At 45.3% G+C, this 21830-nt stretch overlaps 1 protein-coding gene across 1 annotated transcript in view; it reads right to left on the reverse strand.

The window, feature by feature from the left end:
* LOC147701313 (putative methyltransferase DDB_G0268948) overlaps window positions 1–21830 on the reverse strand; it is a 284191-nt gene that overhangs the window by 135840 nt on the left and 126521 nt on the right. The window contains exon 4 of the mRNA XM_086928624.1: window positions 3491–3594. Within this exon, the coding sequence (XP_086784750.1) occupies window positions 3491–3594 (104 nt within the window). The remainder of the gene's footprint in view (window positions 1–3490; window positions 3595–21830) is intronic.

Consider the following 21830-nt stretch of genomic DNA (forward strand, 5'->3'; position numbering starts at 1 on the left):
CTCTTAGCAGTCTCCCTCTGTGGGTCTTACTGGAGGTAACATGAGGCCCTCTGCAGCTTCATCCTCCAACCAATTGTGCACCATGATCCTCATTTGCAGAGTGGTGGTAAAAGGGGGTGGGACCCCTGAGATTTGCCAGTCCAGCATTTTTTAAATTGTATTTTATTTTAACAAATATAACAGCTTCTCAGGGTCAAAAAGGAATGCCGAGGATCGACACTGTCGCGAGGAAAGTATCGGTGCAGGGCCAGTTTTTGTACTGCAACTAAGCCCAGATGGGCAAATCTTTCTAACTTTCTTTTTTACTTCCTCTTATTTGAAAAGCATAGAGTATATTTTAACCTAATGAGACAGTAGCTCCCAATTCTGCACTAGCATGGGCAGAGACACTTCTGTTTGCTCCCACCGAGAATTTCTAAAACATCTGCCACATAGGAACAAACACAAAGTCTGCTCCCAGCTGGTGGGAGCTTTAAAAATTATTCATCCGCCTTCGAGCAATTGTGTGATCTATTTTCCTGCCGCAAAGAGATCAACAGGTTGCTCCAACCCAGAGGGAGTTGCATGATTAGCTGATCCTTTTGGGTGGGACAATGCCAGCTCCAACAGCATGGGGGGACCTGGCTGGAGCTGCAGGGGCCTGGGGCTCCCTTTGCAGCCACCAGCATTGTGCATGATGGTTTGCTTGTCTGGGCACCAGGCACCCACCGTAAACTAATGCAAGCCCTGTGGGATGGGGTCCCAAGGGCTAAAAATAGGCTCTGGGAGGTAGGGCAAACAGCCTGGGGTCACTAGGGCTCAATAAGACTCAGAGAGTAGGGCCACAATACCCCCCACCCCTTATTAAAATTACAATTCACAGTTTTTAATTGCTGTTGAGAATGTTGTGTTTGAGAATGTAAAACACCAATCACCTGCAAGCTCCATCCATTTGGCCCCATCCCTTCCACATTAGTAGTATGCAATGGTGTTCCTACAATTTTACAGGCTGATGGACGGAGTGTTTACAATTGCACATTCAAAAAAATCTGAAAAATTTGAAGGAGGTGAACACATCACTGATATATTGGAGCACAATCACTTCTGTAGTGAGCGTCAAAGATGAGTGGGTTCTTTCATGTTGTCTTCTGGTCTAAGAGCAGAGTCCACAGTTCATCCTTTTCATTACTGCTGAGCAGGCAAAGACACCAAATCACCTACAAACGTTTCCTGTTTGATCCTACTCTTACCAGCTAGTAGTATGCAAAGGTGTTCCCCCCATTTTCCCAGCTGATACACAGTGTGTTTTCTTTACAATTGTACATTAAAAAGCAATATTTTAACCGTGATGGAGGTGAAGGCATTGTTGATTTATTGGAGAACAAACTCTTCTGTAGTTACTGTCCAGGGCAAGTATGATCTTTCTTGTCATCTTGTGGTCTGATAGTAGAATCCACTGTTCTTTGTTCGAATTGTTCTCTCTGCCGGCTTTGCCCTCCCCTTCTAGTTAGTCATTTGCAATGATGTTCCTGCAATTATCTAGGCTGATGAACGGGTGTTTTTTTCCAATTGTGCATTTAAAAAGGATCTGATATCCTTAAAAAGGTGAATGCTTCATCGATTTACTGGAACGCTTACTATTTTATAGTGACTGCCAATACGAGTGAGATCTTCCCTGTCATCTCCTGGTCTGAGAGAAAAGTCTCTCTTTTAATTGATGCTGTGTTTACAAAGGTGCCAAATCACCTATACGCTCTGCCCATTTGGCGCCGCCCCTTTCACATTAGTAGAAAGCAATTGGTTAGCTCCAGGTGGGTTGGTCACAGTGGCCAAACTCCTGCTGTAAATGGGAAAAGACCAGGTGCAGTGTCAGGTTGGCTGCCTGTGAGGGGTCTGCTGCACAACCTGGCCACAGACAGAGGGTTGGAAATGCATACGGTAATAAAGTATTTCTTTACATTAAAAAAAACTAGAAGTCACCAAAAAGAAAAGTTTAAAGTAACGTTATAGTTAGGTGAATATGTCAGTGACAACAATAATGTTTTTAACCAAAAAATACACAGACGTTTACCAGTTATAGTTAGCAGAGTTAACTATAAGTTGCGCCCATCATACAATGATTATAACCTCAAATATTACATCATCATAATTTATGACATGACGTATAATATCTCAAATTATATGATTGATGACATCACCAATGACATCATCCAATCAGTGCCTAGCTTTGTTTTATGGTTTACACAGTGGTTCGTAGCTAATAAGCGTTTTCAACCTAATTTTGTACAGCTTGTGTCCAGCTAATTGGTGTAAGTGTTTACAAAATGATGTGCTCCAAATGCATCATGGGTGTTTAGAGGTATTAAAAATATAAATATTTGCATTAAATAATAACTCTGTGTAGGTGACAGTTGACGACTTCTGTTCAGCATGTTCCACACAAGCTTACATACTGCATCCTAAGAAGCCATGAGTTATTAGACAAAATAATCACAGCATGACACGTTCTACATAGCATTGAAGACTGTGTGTATCAAGTATTAACCCAAGGACATGTGCCTCTGGGTACATCCTGGAGAAGATGGGTTCCTTGAGGGGGTGGAGTGGAAGTAAGATCTGGTCTGCCTCCAAGAAGAGCATTTCTTTACCATGGAACTCTGCTCCTTTATCCACCTCCTTTCAGTTTAAATATTTCTATTTTGATTACCTCTAACTCCAATACATTTGCAATCTTCATGACCTTTAGTTACCTTCTCTGCTCAATTGAAGGTGTGTGAATACAGACAATGTAGTTCCTTGTAATATTCTACTACACAGTGAACTATAAGCTCTCTAATATCTTCCTCTTGCATAAGGCGGGCTGCATCCTGGTGGATGTAGCTGATGTCTGATGGCCATAAGGTTCCAGTACAATATTCAGAAGACATAGCCTAGGGTATGTTCTGAATGTATGTTGTTGCAGTGTTAATTCTTGTCAGGTGTGAATGATTTTGTTCATGTCAATTCTGTTACCTATTCTTTTTCATTCTTTTTTTATGCAGCATAGGGGGGATCTCCACATCTGTTGCAGGGATTTCCACTTAGAGGCGAAAACCTTGAACCTATTATAACGTTACTGGTAGTCTCATTATGGTCATACTTTCAGTCATAAGTCAGTGTGTCCCTTAGCTCTGGTGGGGCTCTGCCTAGAATTGTGAATAACATCTAGGCAAATATTTTCTCTTATGCATGTATACAAGTCTAGTGTTCAGAGAGCTAACCAAGTACATTTCCTTACATGAATAGTGTCCCGAGACATGGAGAAGCAGATATTATCATAAGATCAAAAAGTTCCTCCTTATTTTTATTGTTTCAGACTACATTTTTCAGATGAGCAATATCAACTTACAACATTGGCAGATAAATTACTACAGATTCTGAATGGGAAGGCAGATTGAGTCAAAATAGCCATGGGAAGTTCAAACACCAAGTAATTCTTCTGGTTCTAAAAAAATTCTTTTAATTATCTTACCTTGTTTTATCCGCAAAATGTAGGTCCTTAAATATTTCTTCATATTCAGATTTCATTATTTCAATTATTGTAGCACCAGGTCCACATACAAGATTGTCAAAAGCCTGCAATGATACATACAACAAAGTCACAATATTGACATACAGGTGCTTCACTCCATTTCAAGTTATTTGCCAGGGCAACATGTATCAAATTGGACTGAAACAAATGAAGATAGCTATTGTGAGAAACAAAAAAATAGAACACAAACCATAACTTATATAAACGTTACCACACAACAAAACCATACTGTGCACACAATTGGTATTAACAATTGTTGGAAAGAAAATGTGCATAATCAACACCCTAACAACTAATACTTAATTCAATTATAGTGAATGAGCATACACAATAATGTAAAATAATTACGTAGGTCTGATATAATTTTAGGTTTTAAAGGCAGCCTGTGGCTTGGCAAATACTACATGTAAATAAAAAGGATATAGAAAAAAACATGAAACAATCATAAATGACATGAAATAAAATTCAATCCAACACATGAACGAATCATAAATACCTACATCCCACTGCTCCTCAACACATCATGACCCACAATTGCTGTTTTTTCTTTTCCCAAGAACTTTGGCGCCAGTTGACGAATGTTCACAAGATTTTCTAAACTAGTGAGTTCATATCCTGATTGTTTTGGGGTGATTCGGTAAGCGGGGCCGAGAAAAAAGGGGGGTCCCAAAACGTGTTTTCTCCATGTTATTTTCCATAGGAAACTTTAGACACGGGTACAGCCCGAACTGCTGAACGGAAGTACACAACATTTGGCAAAAAGGTATCCCTTGTTTCAGAAAGAACTCTTTTTGTTAGTGTAAATCCGTTCAGTAGTACCTGAGAAATTCAAACAAAAGAGGTAGGAAAATGAATTTCCCATAGGCAACTTTAGACACTGCTACAGTTCGAACTGCTGAACAGAATTACACCAAATTTGGCATAAAGGTAGTGCTTGGTTCAGAAAGCATCCCTTTTCTTAAATAGTGTAAATCCGTTGAGTAGTCGCTGAGAAAATTAACAAATAAAAGTTTTGAAATCAAGAGGTGCGTTGATCCCTGGACCCTCCTGACCAGCACTCCAAACCAGGAAGTGTTGGCAGCCATCTTGTAACTCGGTTCTTCAGAAAACAAATGCAAAAAAACAAGAAAAAAGGGCAGGATAGAAACACCCTGACCCTCTAGGCCTGCTTAGCGGGTCCCACAAAGACTCCGAGGGCTCAAAAAAGCATTTTTTTTTTAAACGGCAAAGGTCACGGAGGATCCATGGATCCTGCCAGGAACACAATAAAAACTGAAGCGCGGGCTCCCACGCTTCGTTAATATTTAACCTCCGGGTGGGCAAAGTCTAGGGGGCATGCCAAATTGTAATTGCAGGGGCCCAGGGGGTGCCTGCAGCCCCGGATACTGCCATAAAAAAGAGCCTGTGTACAAGATCTTTCTTAACTCCCGTGCTGGCGATTGTATGTCAATATAATGTGTGAGGGTATCTCAGGAACCTTGTCTTCGACTAGACCTACCCTTACCTCAGTCCTTTCCTTCAGAATCATAGCCACCTGTCTTGTGATGGACTGGGTACGTTGAATCGCTTTGAGTAGGCTAGTGTTTGAATAGCTTCTGGCTAAAAAGCGCAGTCTACTTGCCTCTTGCGCAGCTGCCCATTCTACCTCAGTACTACAAATTCTTCTGATCCGAAGCATCTCTGCGAAGGGGATGCTCCGGATCAGATGTGTTGGATGGTGACTAGTGGCATGAAATTAAGCATGAGCGAATTTTGCGGATCTCGCGTTCGCGAATTTTGCGGATTTGCGGATTCGCAATCCGCAAAATCCGCGAATTCCCGCGAATTTGCGGATTTTTTTTTTTTTGTGTTCGCCCGTGTTTCTGCCAGTTCGCGAGGGTTTTGTACACTTTCGCAAATTGCGAACTTACCTGTCGGGTCGCAAGTTTCGCGAACTTGTTGTTTCTACGTGTCCAGCCTGTTTGGGACACTCTTCTTCATCACTGCCACTCTCTGTCACCACTGCCACTCTCTGACTACTCATGCCACCCTCTGGCCCACCCATGCCACCCTCTGTTTCATCACCACACCCTCTGGTTGTCCAGTGTACATTATTTTCGGCAAAGCAAAGCACACCTTCCCTGCCTCAAGTGACCTGAATTAATTTGGGGCTGATTCATGTGTCACAGAATATTTTTTTAGCTGGCACCTGCTTCCTTAGTGCGCCCTGATTAGTGATCTTTTGCACTTGCTAAGTGCTTTCATTGTTGCAAAATTAGTTACAACACCTGCCCTGCCCCAACTGACAATAATGAATTAGGGGCTGATTAATGGATTTTAACTTCCAGCCTGGCTCCTGCTTGTCTCCCTTAGCTGTAATTCAGGACCTTTGTGGCATATGTGTAACTATTCTGAGGTTCAACTGGCAACTGAACTCTGGAGGGGCCCCTCAGGAAGCACTCCAGGAAATGGCTACTAATGATGAGCCTGAACTTTTGAACCTGGTAAGTAGTTACTTTCAGTTTTGCTAAGATCGTATTTCTGCAATTTTGCACTTATTCGCGGGGCGCGAACTCACGCGAACAGTGCGAGCAGTGCGAGCAAAATCCGCTGCTCGCGGATTTGCGGATTTTGCGGGAAATTCGCAAATCTCGCGGATTGCGGATTTCCCGAAAATCCGCAAAATCCGCGAGCGGAACGGATTTTCCGCCCACGCCTACATGAAATACCGTGTTGCCAGCACTGGGTTTTCTATACAGCCTGGTTTCAAGGTTATCATTCTTGACATAGACCTCTACATATAAGAAACACAGCGATTTGGAACTGACATTAGAAGTAAAATTCAGATTACTGCTGTTCTTATTAATTACCTCTACAAAAGCCATGGCACTTTCTGGAGTGCCCCTCCAAACAAGGAATAAATCATCAATTTACTTGAGGTACAGTAAAATATTATTGGTAGCAATTTCCTGGTGTTGGCCAAAGAGGACCTGCTCCTTTCACGATCCAACTTGCAAGCACGCGTATCTGGGGGAGAAGCAGGCCCCCATCATCACACCTCTGACCTGCTGGTAGCTGGCACCATTGAAGATGAAAACGTTTTGTTTCAGACACATCTGTGTCATATTCAGTAGCATCTTGTTGTGAGCCACTAAATTGGAGGGGCGTTTGTTTAGATAAAATTCCATGGCTCTCAGCCCATCGCAGTGTCTTATGGAGGTATAGAGAGCCGAGACATCGAGAGTCATTAACAGCATGTCTGGCCCCCAGGAAAACTGCTCCACTTTGCACAGGAAATCAAAGGAATCCTTGACATAAGAATCCAAAGACTTAGCTAGGTCTTAAAGGAAAAAGTCAATGTTTTTGGATACATTTTCCGTCGAACTGTCAATAGCTGAGATGATGGGCCGACCAGGTGGTATGTCGGCCCCCTTGTGAATCTTAGGAATTAAATAGAAGGATGTGATCACAGGATGCTCCTTTTTCAAATAGCGAAACTCATCCTCCGAAAGCAGACTCGCACTTCTCCATACCTGTAGTTTCTGATATTGATCCACCCATGCCAATTTTACATTTTGAATGTTACTTCTACTATAGCATGTAGAATCCCCCAGGTGGACTTCTGCCTCTTTCAGATACATTTGGCGAGGCCACAGGACTATGTTTCCGCCTTTATCAGCCTGCTTCACTATTATGTTATGGTTCATTTCTAGTTTGCTGATAAGTTGTTTATAGCATCTGTTTTGTTTACTGATGCAAAATTTCTTTTTATTAGTGCCGGTATATAGTTTCTTTAATTCCTGTACTACTATCTCCTGGTAGGTGTCCAGATTATCATGGACCATAATTGGCTGGAATGTTGATTTAAGCTTAAAGGGTATATTCTGTTGACTACTTTAAACATGGATCATACTACTCCCAGTTTGACCGGATATTTGTTCGCTTTGTAGTGCCCAAATTTCCTCAAAGGTGTTTTAGTCTTCACTATTAGCCATCATGGGGCTATTTGTAACTTCAAGTAGATTTTTCTATTTTGGTTGTGATTGGAAGAATTTGCTTAGTTAAGCTAACTATAACTCACGCACACACAATGCACTGCTGATGACGTCACATATTACATCACTCATGACATGGTCAGTGGTTTGCATCGGCATAAATCCTTCCAGGTCAAATAGGTGACCAGCTGACCTGCAGTCCGAAGACCTCCAGTGAGGGAAAGAGCCATGGACTGTGCCCGGCTCGAAAGCTGGGTTGTCGAACAAAGGTGTCATCGGCGATGGATATGTAGTGAGGCCCCTAGGCACCGCCACCTTGTCCCACACCTGCAAAATAGTGAGAGTGATAAGAGCTTTCTTCATGTATGCGGGGTAGTCCTGACGCCAAAAGAACAGGACTCTCCACAGAGACATTTGGGCCATTGAGCGGTCTTGGAACAGCCACCTCTTTTCAGATTCCGGGCGGTGCCATTCCAGGAGATATCCGAGTTGCGCAGCCTGAAAATATCCCTGGAGGTCTGGGACACCCAGTCCGCCAACCGACGTGGCGGGTCCAGTGAGGTCTCTACGTAGCCACGGTCTTTTCCCGGCCCAGACAAACTGACGGATGGCATCTTGGAGTTTATTAAGCAGGCCTAATGGGGGTGTGACTGGCAATGTCTGGAATAAATAGAGGACCCTCAGCAGCAGAGACATTTTTATCGCCGCTACTCACCCCAAACAAGATAGTGAGTGCTGGCGCCATTTTGCTAGGTCACCTAGAAGCTGACCAAGGAGATCCGAATAGTTCTGTTCCACTGTTTGCACAGTTCTAGGTGTCAGGGATATGCCCAGGTGGGGCACCGACATGCGGAGGGCGAGCCCCCCTAGGTTTTGAGGTAGCTTGCTAAACGCACGGGCATTGCACCCCAGTGGAAGTACCAGAGACTTCCTGATGTTCATTTTAAACCCGGAGACTTTCCCGAACGCCTCCATTTCCATTAAGAACGCTGGGATCGATTTGATAGCGTCCTCCACTGCTGCTAGGATGTTGCCCGCATAGAGGCTTATGGTCTGCGCTTCCCCCCCACATGTGACTCCAGCAATCGCTGGGTTGTCTCTGACCCTTTGTGCGAACGGCTCGATGTGAAGAGCGAAAAGTAATGGGGAGAGTGGGCACCCCTGTCTGGTACCATGTTGGATGTCAAATGGTTTGCAACACAACCCATTAACCCGAATGACCATTTGTGGGGCAGCATAGCAACTAGCAACCCTGGTATGGAAGCGGTCTCCCACCCCAAAGCGTGCCAGGGTGGAGTCCAGGGACCCCCAGTCAACCCTGCCAAACGCCTTTTCCGCGTCGACCGAGACGAGGGCTGCGTCCGAGTCATTGAAGTGGGCCTTGTCAATCACGTGCAGCAGACGTTTTATGATGTCTGCACATTGCCTATTTGGGATAAATCCTGCTTGATCAGGTTCAATGACGCCTGGCAGGCAGGGGCCCAGCCTTGCTGCCAGTTTGCCAGTGAACAGCTTCAGGTCCAGGTTGAGCAGCGATATGGGTCTATATGCTGCACAATTTGTCTTGTCTTTCCCTTGTTTCGGCAGGACGATGACGTCAGCCTCTAGCATGTCATGCGGAATGGAGCCTGCTAATGTTAAAGAGTTAAATGATCTAGTCAGCAACGGGGCTAACAGATGGCAAAATGTTTTATAGAAGCCCACCGAGAAGACGTCCGGGGCTGGCGCCTTGAGTGGCCTGAGGCGTGCTATTGCCGTGATTACCTCGTCCGTTCTAATCGGTGCATCAAGAGAACGCGCGTTCATCTCGTTGAGGGCTATGACCTTCGATGTCCGGAGATACAAGTCTGCCTCCCCTTTGTCCAGGCGGGGCTCCGCCGCGTATAACGACGCGTAAAATGAGCAAAACGTTTCAGTGTTCTGCTTGTCTTCCTGTAGCTCTCGCACATTGCTATCCCAGATGGACGTGATCTTTGAGCGTAGAACCTTCGGCTTGAGTCTACTGGTGAGCAAGCGGCCCGTTCTGCTTCCGCCCCTGTAATATTTATGACGCAATCGCAGCACCGCGTATTCCGCTCTGTTCAGATCATGGCTCACCAGCTGGGCCCTTGCCGCTTTAAGCTTGCGCCATAATCTGGGAGACCCTGTCCTGCTGTGGAGCTGCTCCAGTTCAAGCACTTGGTCGGACGGCGTCTGTTGTTTGTCTCGGCGTTCCCGAGCTTCAGCTGCCGCTACCGCGATCAGTTCTCCGTGCACTACCGCCTTCAAAGCCGCCCACAATGCTGTCATTGGAATGTCTGCTGTGTCGTTTGTGGTTAAATAATCAGTCTTCCGCGTGTTTAGCTGTTGTGTCACCCCTTTGTGATGCAAGAGAGTTTCCTTAAGGCGCCATCTACCCTTCTGTGTCTTGGTTCTAGAAACTCGTATGTGTAGTGCGAGTGCGTCGTGGTCGGAGAGTGCTGCAGGGATGACTTCACTGTCCGTGATCAGGGATGCCACTTCCGAGGACCCTAGGAAATAGTCTATGCATGCGTACATGTGGTGTACGTGTGAGTAGAAGGTGTATCCTGGGGTGTCCGGGTGTGTCTTCCTCCAGAATCCACAAAGCCTCTGCTCCCTAACCATTGCTCCCCTTCATTAGATATCGCCCACGTAGCACCAAAACTTTGGCCTGACCTGTCTTTCTTGGAGTCCATCACGTGGTTAACGTCGCCCCCCACTAACGGTGAATTGATGTTGTGGGACAATGTGTCCACCAGAGCCCCTGTGAGAAAGGATTCTTGTTTGGTATTGGGTTAATAAATTGACCCGATGACCGCGACCACCCATCTATTTGTATTTTATAAGCTAGGAGCCTCCCTTTTATGTCCGCAACTTTGTCCCCCACCTGTCCCTCGAAATGGCACGCAAACAGAAGGGACACCCCTGCTATTTTCTCTGTGGTGGAGGAATAGTATTGTGTTGGGAATGCCCTGGAACGCATACGATGCCAGTCTTTGGGTAGTATATGCGTTTCTTGCAGAAGGCATATCTCTGCCCTGGAGTTTTCTAGGAAGGATAGGACAGCCCTGCGTTTGATGTGGTTGTTAAGCCCCTTGACATTAAGGGAAATGATCTGCAGAGTGGGTTCAGTCTCGCGGACACTGTAGGTAGAGTTCTCTTCACCATTGGGCATCTCTGGCCAGACAACCAGTCCTGCACTGTCTATGTTGCACCACACCAGAGCCCCCCTCCCTTTCAACCCGAAATCATCCCTCCTGTCTCAACTCTTCCCCCCACCCCCCTTAGAAACCCCAAATGACAACCCCCCCTTCCCAACACCCAAACAGTAAAAGGTCAATGTCCCAGACCTGCCAGTCCATCGCAGGGCTATGGTAACGTTACCTGGTGGAGCGGTTCCAAGTGACGGCCTTTGTGGCCCCCTACCCGCCCCCGTGCATGCAGTGTAGATGAGTTGAGTTGACCCCCCTGGCTGGAACTTATTCAGAAGGCGTCCTTTCTTTGGCCACCTCCCGAATTGCAGTGGCCCTCTCCTGTGAGATGACGTGGGCTTCGGGCTTCAATTGCAATTTGAGTGTACATCTGCGTCCGACTGTCTGCCATACTTCCGAGGCCTGCCCCTGTGGCTGGTGATTGGTCGATTGGTATTCCGGTTGCAATTGTTGCAGATTCCGTTCCATTTAAAAGGATTTCCGCTTCTTGAGGGTAATGGCCGAGAGGTCTTGATAAATAGCCACAGGGCAGTTGCGGAACCGTAGGGGTTGTTTCTGTCACGCTTCCTTAAGGATCCTTTCCTTAAGAGGGAAGTCCGGCAAAAAAGCTAGGATGTCCGGGGGGGGGAGCTGGTGAGCGCCTAGGGAGACCCACGCGATGTGCTCTTTCAATCATTATTTCAAAGTGTGGTGGTTCCCCCAGAATGTTGCGGAAGAGAGCTTGCAAATAGCCGGCGACCTCAGCCCCTCGGACCCATATGTTGTTCCAGCGGCACCGGTTTTCCAAGTCCTCCACGTGTGCCTGTAGATCCAGCTGTTGGTCCTTCAAACGGATGACCTCTTGTTGTAGTTGTTCTATCTCCTCGCTCCTGACCTGGTCTGTCTCTTCAATGGCCGCCACTCGTTCTCCAAGGCCGTCCACCTCCCGTCTGATCTCCCTGACTTCTCCCGCCACTTCTTGTTGTAGCGTCCTGAAGTCATCCCTGAGCGAATTGAATAAAGTTTCTAGAAAGGACTTAGTGATCGGAGCGTCCGCTCCGGAGGGACTAGGCTGTTGTTTCGCGGTTTCTGGCGAGGGTGGCCCTTCGTCGGTCTGTATTTGGCCCTTCACCAGCATCTCTGGGAGCGTGCGGTCCTCTTTTTTGTGTTGGCCTGCCATGTTTCCTCTAGTCCTGCTACGGGCCCTCCTCTATCTGCCCCTCGGGGCTTCCTGGCGTCTGGGCCTGTCCTGTACGGCCAAGGGAGCCTTTTCGGGCGTGCGCCTGTGGTCTGTCGCTCTGCTGGGGGCTTCTGCTGGCGAGGGAAACACAAGGTGTGCCAATTCCAGTGAGCCTAGAGGCCCAGAGGTGGAAAGCAGTGATGGTGGGTCCTGCAGCACTGCCTCTCTGCTCTCTACAATTTCTGATGATGTAGACCCTTCCCCCGTGGAGTCCAGGCCCAGCACGACCCTGTGTTGTAAGGTGGTGCTGCTCTGTAGACCTCTTATGCCTGGGTTAGCTGGGGGGGACTCGGATCTGCTGTGGGCGTCTCACGGCTTGGGCCTCCAACGGTCACCTCGATATCGCGGCCAGCGAGCCGCGTCCTTGCACTGCTGCAGGGGGCTTGTGAGGCACTGCCGCTATGTCCCCAAGCCTCCGGGGGCAGTCCGGGTGCCGAGAATGGCTTTTTCTGGGGAGACACTGTGCAGGAAATCAGCTACAGGGAGTGACAGGCCGGGAAGCTCACAGGGCCCACGTCCGACTACGCCGCCACCTTGGCCACGCCCCCCCATTTTTTTTTGGGGACAAAAATCGTGGGGTACGAGTAACGTACCAGTACCATACGAGTACCTTTCCGAGTACGAGCTGCATGCTCATTGGCTGTGAACACTCTAAACCAGGAACTGTTGGCAGCCATTTTGTGCTCGGTAGACCGAGGCACAAGAAAGCAGAAAAACAAACATGTAGAACGCAAAAGGCAAAGTAGAAACACCCTGACCACCTAGGCCTGCTCAGGGGGTCCCACAAGGACCCCCCAGGACCCCCCAAATTTTTGGGGGGACAAAAATCATGGGTATGAGCACCGTACAAGTTCCTTTCCGAGTACGAGATGCATGCTCATTGGCTGTGAACACTTCAAACCAGGAAGTGTTGGCAGCCATTTTGTGCTCAGTAGACCGAGGCACAAGAAGGTAGAAAAACAAACATATAGAACACAAAAAGGGGGCAGGGTAGAAACAGCATGACCCCGTAGGCCTGCTCAGGTGGTCCCACAAGGACCCAGTCCCCCCCAAAAATGTTAAAAACCTGGTCTGCTTTTTTCAAATTACCCCTCAGGGGGACCAAATCCCCAGGGCATAGAGTAAAAGAAGGTTGGGGGGGGCCCCAATCCCCCCCACACTGCCCCCTGGGGCAAAGCAACGCAGCACCATGGCGCATACTGTAGGTTCCTGGTGGGATAGTTGGTCCCCATGGACCCCCAGTATTCAAGGGGAATTGGTTCCCCCTCTGCAAACATGCCAAGGGGCTGCGTTGCAGACAGGTGTAAAAAGGAGGGTGGCCTCATTACACCTCTCTGCAATGCAGCCCCCTAGTGCAAACCATAGGTTCCTGGTGGGCTAGTTGGCCCCCATGTACCCCCAGTATGCAGGGGGAATTAGTTCCCCCTCTGCAAACACGGCCGGGGGCTGCGTTGCAGAGAGGTGTAAAAAGGGGCATGGCCTCATTACACCTCTCTGCAATGCAGCCCCCTGGCACATACTGGAGATTCCTGGTGGGCTAGTTGACCCCAGTACGCAAGGGGAATTAGTTCCCGCTCTGCAAACATGCCCGGAGTCTGCATTGCAGAGAGGTGTAAAAAGGGGAATTGCCTCATTATACATCTCTGCAACAAAGCCTCCTGGCACATACTGGAGGTTCCAGGTGAGCTAGTTGGCCCCCAGGGACCCCCAGTAGGCAAGGGGACTTACTCCCCCAATTTAGAACACTCTACAGGGTGCGTTAGCACAGTGGTGAAGGTAGGGGGCGGGGCTTGAGGTGATGTGAGTGCAAACATGCCCTGAGGTGCGTTTTAAGTTGGGGAATTAATTCCTGTTCAATCAAGAGGTCCCCTAGGGGGCAACTAGTCCAACAGGTATCTCCAGGAAGCGCCACAGAGCTGTGTTGCAGAGTGTTGTAAAAAGGGGGCGTGCCCTTTGAACGACTCTCTGCAACACAGCTGCCTGGCGCATACTGGAGGTACCTGGTGGGCAAACTGGCTCAAAGGGAACCTCAGGATTGAAGAGGAATTAATTGCCCAATCTAGTTCATTACTATTCCTGAAAAGTAAATTTAACTGTACTTACCAGTAAGTTGAATTTCCTTCAATAGGATATCATTGCCTGCTATATAAAATATCTATAAATAAAAATAATATTAAATAAAAAAATAACAACAATTTCAATAATTTAAAACCATTTTTTTCAATTTATATTAAAAAAGTGTGTAATGCAATTTAAAAATAAAATATCTAAAATCAAATAGTTTATAATAATGCAGTAAATAAGTATAAAAAATATAATAATTAATACATTTAAAAATTATCATTTACAAAACCTTTGAAATTCACTGAAAAAACCATAGGTGTCAGCCACGTTATAGTTAAAAATTTGCATTTATAAGACCTTAGAAATTCACTGAAAAAACGATAGGTTTCAGCCATGTTATAGTTAAAAATTAGCATTTAAAAAAACTTTAGAAATTCACTGAAAAAACCATAGGTTTCACACACATTATGGATAGGAATTAGTATTTAAAAAACCTTATAAATTTACTGAAAAAACCATAGGTTTCACACATGTTATAGTTAGCTGGACATTTCACTCATACAAAACCATTGAAATTCCCCCGTTATAGTTAATACCGCTAACTATACCTCGCGCACCCGAGATGCACTGCTGATGGCGTAACAAATTACATCACTCATGACATGGTCAGTGACATCACTCATAACATGACTGATGCCATCATCCTTGTGAAAGAGTGGCAGACCTCCTCTCAGCGTAATATAACTAAGCATGGGCGAATTTTGCTAATTCGCGATGCGCGAATTTGCGAATTTGCGATCGCAAAATTCGCGAATTTGTGGATTTTTGTTTTTTGCGTGTTCGCGGGGTTTTTTGCGTGTTCGCAGGGATTTTTGCGTCTTCGCGAGCCGCTTGCATAGCGAAGTTACCCATGCAGTCGTTTATGGGAGAGGGAGAGAGAGATAGATAGATAGATAGATAGATAGATAGATAGATAGATAGATAGATAGATAGATAGATAGATAGATAGATAGATAGATATATAGATAGAGAGAAAGAGCGGGAAAGAGAGAGGGAGAGAGAGAACAAGAGAAAGAAAGAGAGGCTGGATCTCTGAAGGGCCAGATTCCTGAGTTGCCCCTACAGAACATACAGCTTTTTATTTTTAGCACAATGCATATGAAAATTGTGCTGTAAAGGTCTCTTTTAGTTTAACCCCTCCTGACAACTCAAAATGGGTGTATTTGCCATCCTCTCCCTTCTTCCTGTTTTTTATATCTGTAAGTGCTTCCTGATGAGGTTTAATTCCTTGGACAGGTGCCTCGATGCCTACTTGTAACTATTCTCTGACCCTGCTTCAAGGGTCAGAGCAGGGTCAGAGATTAGTTGCAAGTAGGCAACGAGGCGCCAGGAAGCAATTAGCAGCAGGTGTCCAAGTTGAAGCTAATTTGTTTCTAACCCTTTTGTAAAAGGTTACAAAGAAATTAGGTTCAACTTTTGCACCTGCTGCTGTAACCCTTGCTTGGCTGAAAATTCGTCCCCGCTGATTCGCGGATTTTACCGCGATTTCGCGAGATTCGCGGATCGCAAAATCGCGGAAAATCTGCAAATTTGCCCGCAAAACGGATTTTACGCTCACCCTTAAATATAACCCTTGATACACACATTCAAAAATAGAAAGTAAAATTTTCAACAAAATTGAGATACCAATTCCAGTTAGAACAACCTATTCAGTAATTCCAAAATCTACATACACATCCAGTCATTCAGTAACAGTTCTATATAGGCACTCATACATGTACTCACTCATCCTATGTACTCATACACCTACATCTTATTACACACGGACACTCATCTATAGAGTTACTCACACACAAACTCACACATGCAAATAAACTATCAAACCTCCATTTACTTGCATATACAGCTATACACCCACCACTACACTTACTTCTACAGAATCATACACATACTTACTCTCTTAAACAATCACTTATAGAAACACATACTTATTTATACAGGAACTCTTACAATCTCTTGCTCCCACATATACTCACTTATATACATCAATACTCACATATACTAGTTTAACACATATGTAGTTACTCATAAAGATACTATTGAGACAGTGATTCACTCACTAACACACCCATACACACACTCATCTACCCATACAGTCCCGCACATATGCTGTCATTTATTTTTCAGTAAGACACACATTCACTGGATGATGTAATCAGTGATGTCATCAGTGAATTCATTTGAGATGGCATGAGTGATGTCATGAGTGATGTCACTGACCATGTCATGAGTGATGTAACATGTGACGTCATCAGCAGTGCATTACGGGCGTGCAAGTTATAGTTAGCTGAATTAACTAAAACGGGGGAATTGCAATGGTTTTGTATGATTGAAATGTCCAGCTAACTATAGCATGTGTGAAACCTATGGTTTTTTCAGTGAATATATATATATATATATATTCCTTGTACTCGTCCCATTTGCCAGAAATTTCTTTCCAAAGAGATGAAGCGAACCTAAGAGAAGAGCAGTGCTAATTAGTGCACTGCAGTGCTAATTAGAAGTTTATTGTTCTCCCAGCCCATATATATATATTACCTACTGGCGGTCGCCAGTAGGTAGTTATAGTTAGGACCTAGGTTCCATAGGAAATCCGCAACATTTTATTTGGAATAACTTTGGCACCGGTAAAAGAATCTTCGCGAAATGCTACAAGAAGATGGCCTGCTCCGCTCCGCTTTTTCCCTGAAAGTTTAGGGGTGATTCATGAAGCGGGGGCTGAGGAAAAAAGGGGATCCCAAAATGTATTTTCCCCATGCAATTTTCCATTGGGACCTTTAAGACGGGCTACTGCCCGAACTGCTGAACGGAGAGAGGCAGAGTTTGGTTCGCAGATGACGCTTTTTGTTAAATGGTGTAAATCAATGCTGTAGTTCCTGAGAAAATCATAGATATATCTATAGACATGTACAACAGGGGTTCGCACTGAGCTGGGGCACAACTTTTACTTTTTCTGTTACAAAATTAGCCCCTATCAGAAGTTTCTAATATTCCTTGGGATCATATCCTCCGGGTCTTATAAAAAATGTTGGGGACCGTGAGGGGAGCCACTATGCCCCTAGGGTCCAGTCAGCTTCCGGCGTTCTTCGGGAGCCGGCATTGCTTTTACACATGGAGAGATGCTAACTTGTATGTGGAAATGCAATCTTATTTGGATTTTGAAAGTGAGAACACATTTCACTCCTCTGTCTTTCAAAAATTCAAACTAAGTTTGCTATGCAAGGGCGCGAGCTGCAAGACTTCCGCATTCTCATAGCAAATAGCAGTGTCCCGGGGGTAGGTACCCCAGGACACTGCAGGAACGGGCTCTTTGCGTGGCAGTCTCCAGGGTTCTCGAAGGCAACAGACTGAGGGCCAAGCAGCCTGCCTCCACAATACACAAATCTCTGGGGGGTGGTTGTTCCCGGGGTTTTGAGGGGCATCATTGAGGCCCTCATACTTTTAATTTTGTAGGGGGGTCTTGGACGCGAAAGTAGCGCAAGGGGGTTGTAAATCTGGTTCACAGTATTTTGTTTTAGTTTGCTTTCCTTTCTGTCTTGTAGAGGATCCAAGGTAAATATAATGGTTTTTGTATAGACAGTACCTTTCAACCCTTCCTCCAAATAGTTTTCTGCCTGTTACCATAGTACTTCAAATGATAAATATTTTTTTATTGGGGACCACTACCCCCCCAAAAAAAAGACGCATTTACTTTTTTTAAATTAACTTTTATTAAAACAATAAATAACTGGAAAAGTAACTTAAAGACAATGATACAATAAAGAACAAGAAACATAACTTCAATAAAAACAATATAATTAACAAAATGTGCTGTGGACTCCAATAGAGTCTCCATTACAAGTCAAGGTAACATTAGGATTTTACTAGTACAGTGTGCCTGGTACATTTCACTTGTGTTATAGACCCACGTTGTACCGGTGTCTGTATGAAAGTGCCTACTGCGTTAGTGATGCAAAAGTGGGCCAACTGTATTTTTTTTATTTCCAATGCATTTAATCGGAGGCATTGTATATCTAGGCCGCTCTGCTTACCTTGTGTAAATACTGTGAGTAGCAGACTTCACAACTTCAACCTAACTTTGGTTCTACACGTCAGAGTAGACAGCAGCATCCATAACTTTAAAAGAGGAAGAGAAATGATGTGAGAGAGAGTGATAAAGAGAAAGAGAGAAAAAACAACATTAAAATGTGAGAGAGAAAAAGTTATAGATGGAGTTATGTTATGTTACATGTTTTTTAAAGCGCACAGCTGCCCCAGGAAAGAGGCGTCCCGGCGCAGACAAATCTAACTGGAACAGGATCCTCTGAGAGCTCACCAAACAACATCCAAGGCTATGTGGAACTTAAAAGGAGGGTTTTAATTGCTTTCCTGAAGACTGACACATCCTCCATTCTCCGAATATGGGCCGTCAAGGAGTTCCATAACTTGGCCGCCATGTATCTAAATGAACGACCACCGATGCGGCAGAGTCTAATCCGTCAGACCGTCACCAGGTGTTGTCCTAGTGAGCGCAAGTTACGGTGAGGGACATATTCGGTCAGAAGGGTACATAGCAGTTCTGGGCTTCCAAGTTTGATGAGATTAAACACCAGACACAGAGCTTTAAACTGAATCCGGGCAGAAATTGGAAGCCAATGAAGTCCCCTGATGGTAGATCTTACCGAACATCGGCGGGGAAGTCCCACCAAAATCCTAGCTGCCAGATTTTGGACTCGTTGGAGCTTTATTGGCTCCTAGGAGCTCCTAGGAGCAGCACACTAGCGTAGTCCGATCGAGACAAGATAGTAGATTGAACAATAAGCTGTTGCACTGCTGGTTCAAAGAACTTCAGAAGAGGATTAAGGCCTCTTAGCAAGCCCATACAAGTGGCAGCTACTCGCTTAGTGTGGATCTGAAAGTTAAGCAAGGAGTCCATCCAGACTCTTAAGTTCTTAACTAAGGACTTAGGTATAGACATAGTCCATAAGGAGTCCGGCCACCAATGCGCATTCCAGAGGGCGGTGTTTTTCCCCAACAGCAGGACCTCAGTCTTGGTCGCATTAAGCTGAAGGCAGTTATCTGCCATCCATTAGGCCACAGCTGTCAGCCCGTCTCTGAACCTAGTGGCCGATGTAGATGGCCCCTCATCTAGAGTGATCACAAGTTGGGTATTGTCGGCATATGATACCATCGTTAGGTCCCAGTTCTTTGCCACCGCCGACAGTGGCTGGACATACAAATTAAACAGAGACGGGCTTAGCGCTGAGCCTTGCGGAACCCCCTCGCCTATGGGATGTATTTGAGAAAGGAATGGCAGAGCCGATACCCGAAAGGATCTGTCCCTCAGAAATGACCTAAACCATTCCAATGCAGATCCGGTAATCCCTATTGCCTCTAGGCGATGTAAGAGAATGGCATGTGATACCATGTCAAAGGCAGCACTGAGATCCAAAAAGATCAGTGCTGCACTCTGACCGGCATCCAGAATCAATCGCAGATGTTCAGATGTGGCTAATATGGCTTATTCGGTACTGTGGCCAGGTCCAAAGCCATTCCGAAATGGATCCAGAATATTAGGGAGGCTCATGTATTGAGATAACACATTATTTACATGAGCCTCAGCAATCTTCGCCACCCACGGGAGGAGAGAAATAGGTCTAAAATTCTCTGGTTTTGAAGGGTCCAGCGTGGGTTTCTTGTTGATAGGAGGGACCCAGGCCTTCTTTCAGGTCTCTGGAACAACGGCCATGGAGAAGGACAGGTTAATTATCTCGACTAGCGGGTGTTGGAAAAGCATTAGTGATTCGATAAATTGTGCTGGTTTCATAGGATCTAGCGGGGACCCAGATTTGATTTTGCCACATAGCCTAGTGAGGTCTTCACTAGACATCTCTGGTATTAGAGCCAGAGTAGGGCCCTCAGCCTTTTCCCCAGCAGGGGCAGATGAGGAATGATGATACTGCGGGAAAGATTGATAGATTTTTTGAACTTTTTCAATGAAAAAGGTGGCAAGTTCCTAGCATTGCTGAGCAGATGTAATAATAGAAGAGGTGGCTCTATCACTCTTAAGGTCATTTACAATTTTAAAAATACGTTTGGTAGGATTCAAACTGTTGTTAATCTCTTCCGCATAAAATGCAGCACGTACAGAGCAAATAGCTTTATGATACTGCTTTATTGATAGTGGAGTAAATTCTCATAGCTCACCTTTTGCCTCCGTTGTGTGTCCAAGCATGTGCTGCTTCAGAGTGCAACCTCCAGTTTAGTGATCTGACAGACAGTATAAAAAGTTAGTAATAGTATAGTCCATACAACTGCATGTTTTTTTTTCTTTTTTTTTTGTACACTCAGGATACAATATTACAAGTTCCACTGTAAGGAGGTGTCTGTCCCCCTATTTTCTTCCAATGTAGTATATCTCATGCACTCCCACTGCATAACGGTGAGTTCTCAATATTGCGTGCCTAGACTGTTGCACCCCATTGAGTCGCAGAGTCTGGAGGTGAATGTTTTTCTTGAAAAGTCAGAGGCAGATTTACAAGCTCCTTGCGCCACTTTTCCCATGTTAAAAGTGACACAAAAGTGGCGTAAGAAGCTTCTAGATCTGTTCCTCAGACTGTTGTAACCTATATATTCTCACTGCTCGGAGGTAATTGTATATTTCTATGCAGTCAAGCTGCTGCACACTACCCACTCTCTCCTTTCACAGATAACTTGTTGTTGTTTCAGAAACAAGTTTCTTTGCTCACCTAGTGCCATTGGTGTGATTCAAGGAGGGTGCACTGAGTTTCGAAGCAGGCGGCACTGTGGCCAACAGAGTTCACTACTTAAACTCAGCTAAGGTTGTACGCAGCAGAGTGGACAGCAGCGTCCATAACTTTAAAAGAGAAAGAGAAACGATGTGAGAAAGTGTGAGAAAAAGAGATAAAAAACAACATTAAAATGTGGGAGAGAGAAAGTTATAAGTGGAGTCGTTAATAGTGGAGAAAATCTTCATAGCTCACCTTTTGCCTCCGTTGTGTGTCCAAACATGCGCTGGTTTATTGCCCACCCTTCAGTTTAGTGATCTGAAAGATAGTATATAGAGTTAGTAGATAGTACATACAACTGCACACGTATATGTATGCTCCATTTTATTTACACTCATGTAAATATATTTTATCAAGTTCCACTGTAAGGAGGTGTCTGTGTGCTGTTTTTCTTCCAAAGTAGTATATCCCATGCACTCCCACTGCATAGTGGCAAGTTCTCAATATTGCGTACCTAGACTGTTGCGCCCTATTGACTCGTAGAGTCTGGAGGTGAGTGTTTTTCTTGAGAAGTCAGAGGCAGATTAGAAGCTCCTTGCGCCACTTTTCCCATGTTAAAAGTGACAGAAAAGTGGCTCATGAAGCTTGTAGATCTGTTCCTCTGACTGTTGTCACCTATCTATTGTCACTGCCCGGAGGTAATTGTATATTTCTATTCAGTGAAGCTGCTGCACACCAGGCGAGCAACTAGAGGCAAATTTCGGGGGGGGGGGGGGTTAAAAATATTTTGGGGGTGCTAATTTTTCCAACCATAAACAGAGTGGCTGTAAGAAGGGGTGAACTTACAAAAAAAAACTCATTTACGAGTAAGTAGTCTTTTAAAGTCCTTTTAAGTACTCTGCTGCGGCTGCAATTAGATGCTCGCCAGTCTGCGAAGCTGTCTCCAACCGTAAGGACACCCACAACGGTGGGGGCCAAAGTCCTGTGTGTCGAATGGGTGTTTGCTCACCTTGTGCCACTGGC

Source organism: Lissotriton vulgaris, chromosome 7, assembly GCF_964263255.1.
Source record: "Lissotriton vulgaris chromosome 7, aLisVul1.2, whole genome shotgun sequence".
NCBI lineage: Eukaryota > Metazoa > Chordata > Amphibia > Caudata > Salamandridae > Lissotriton > Lissotriton vulgaris.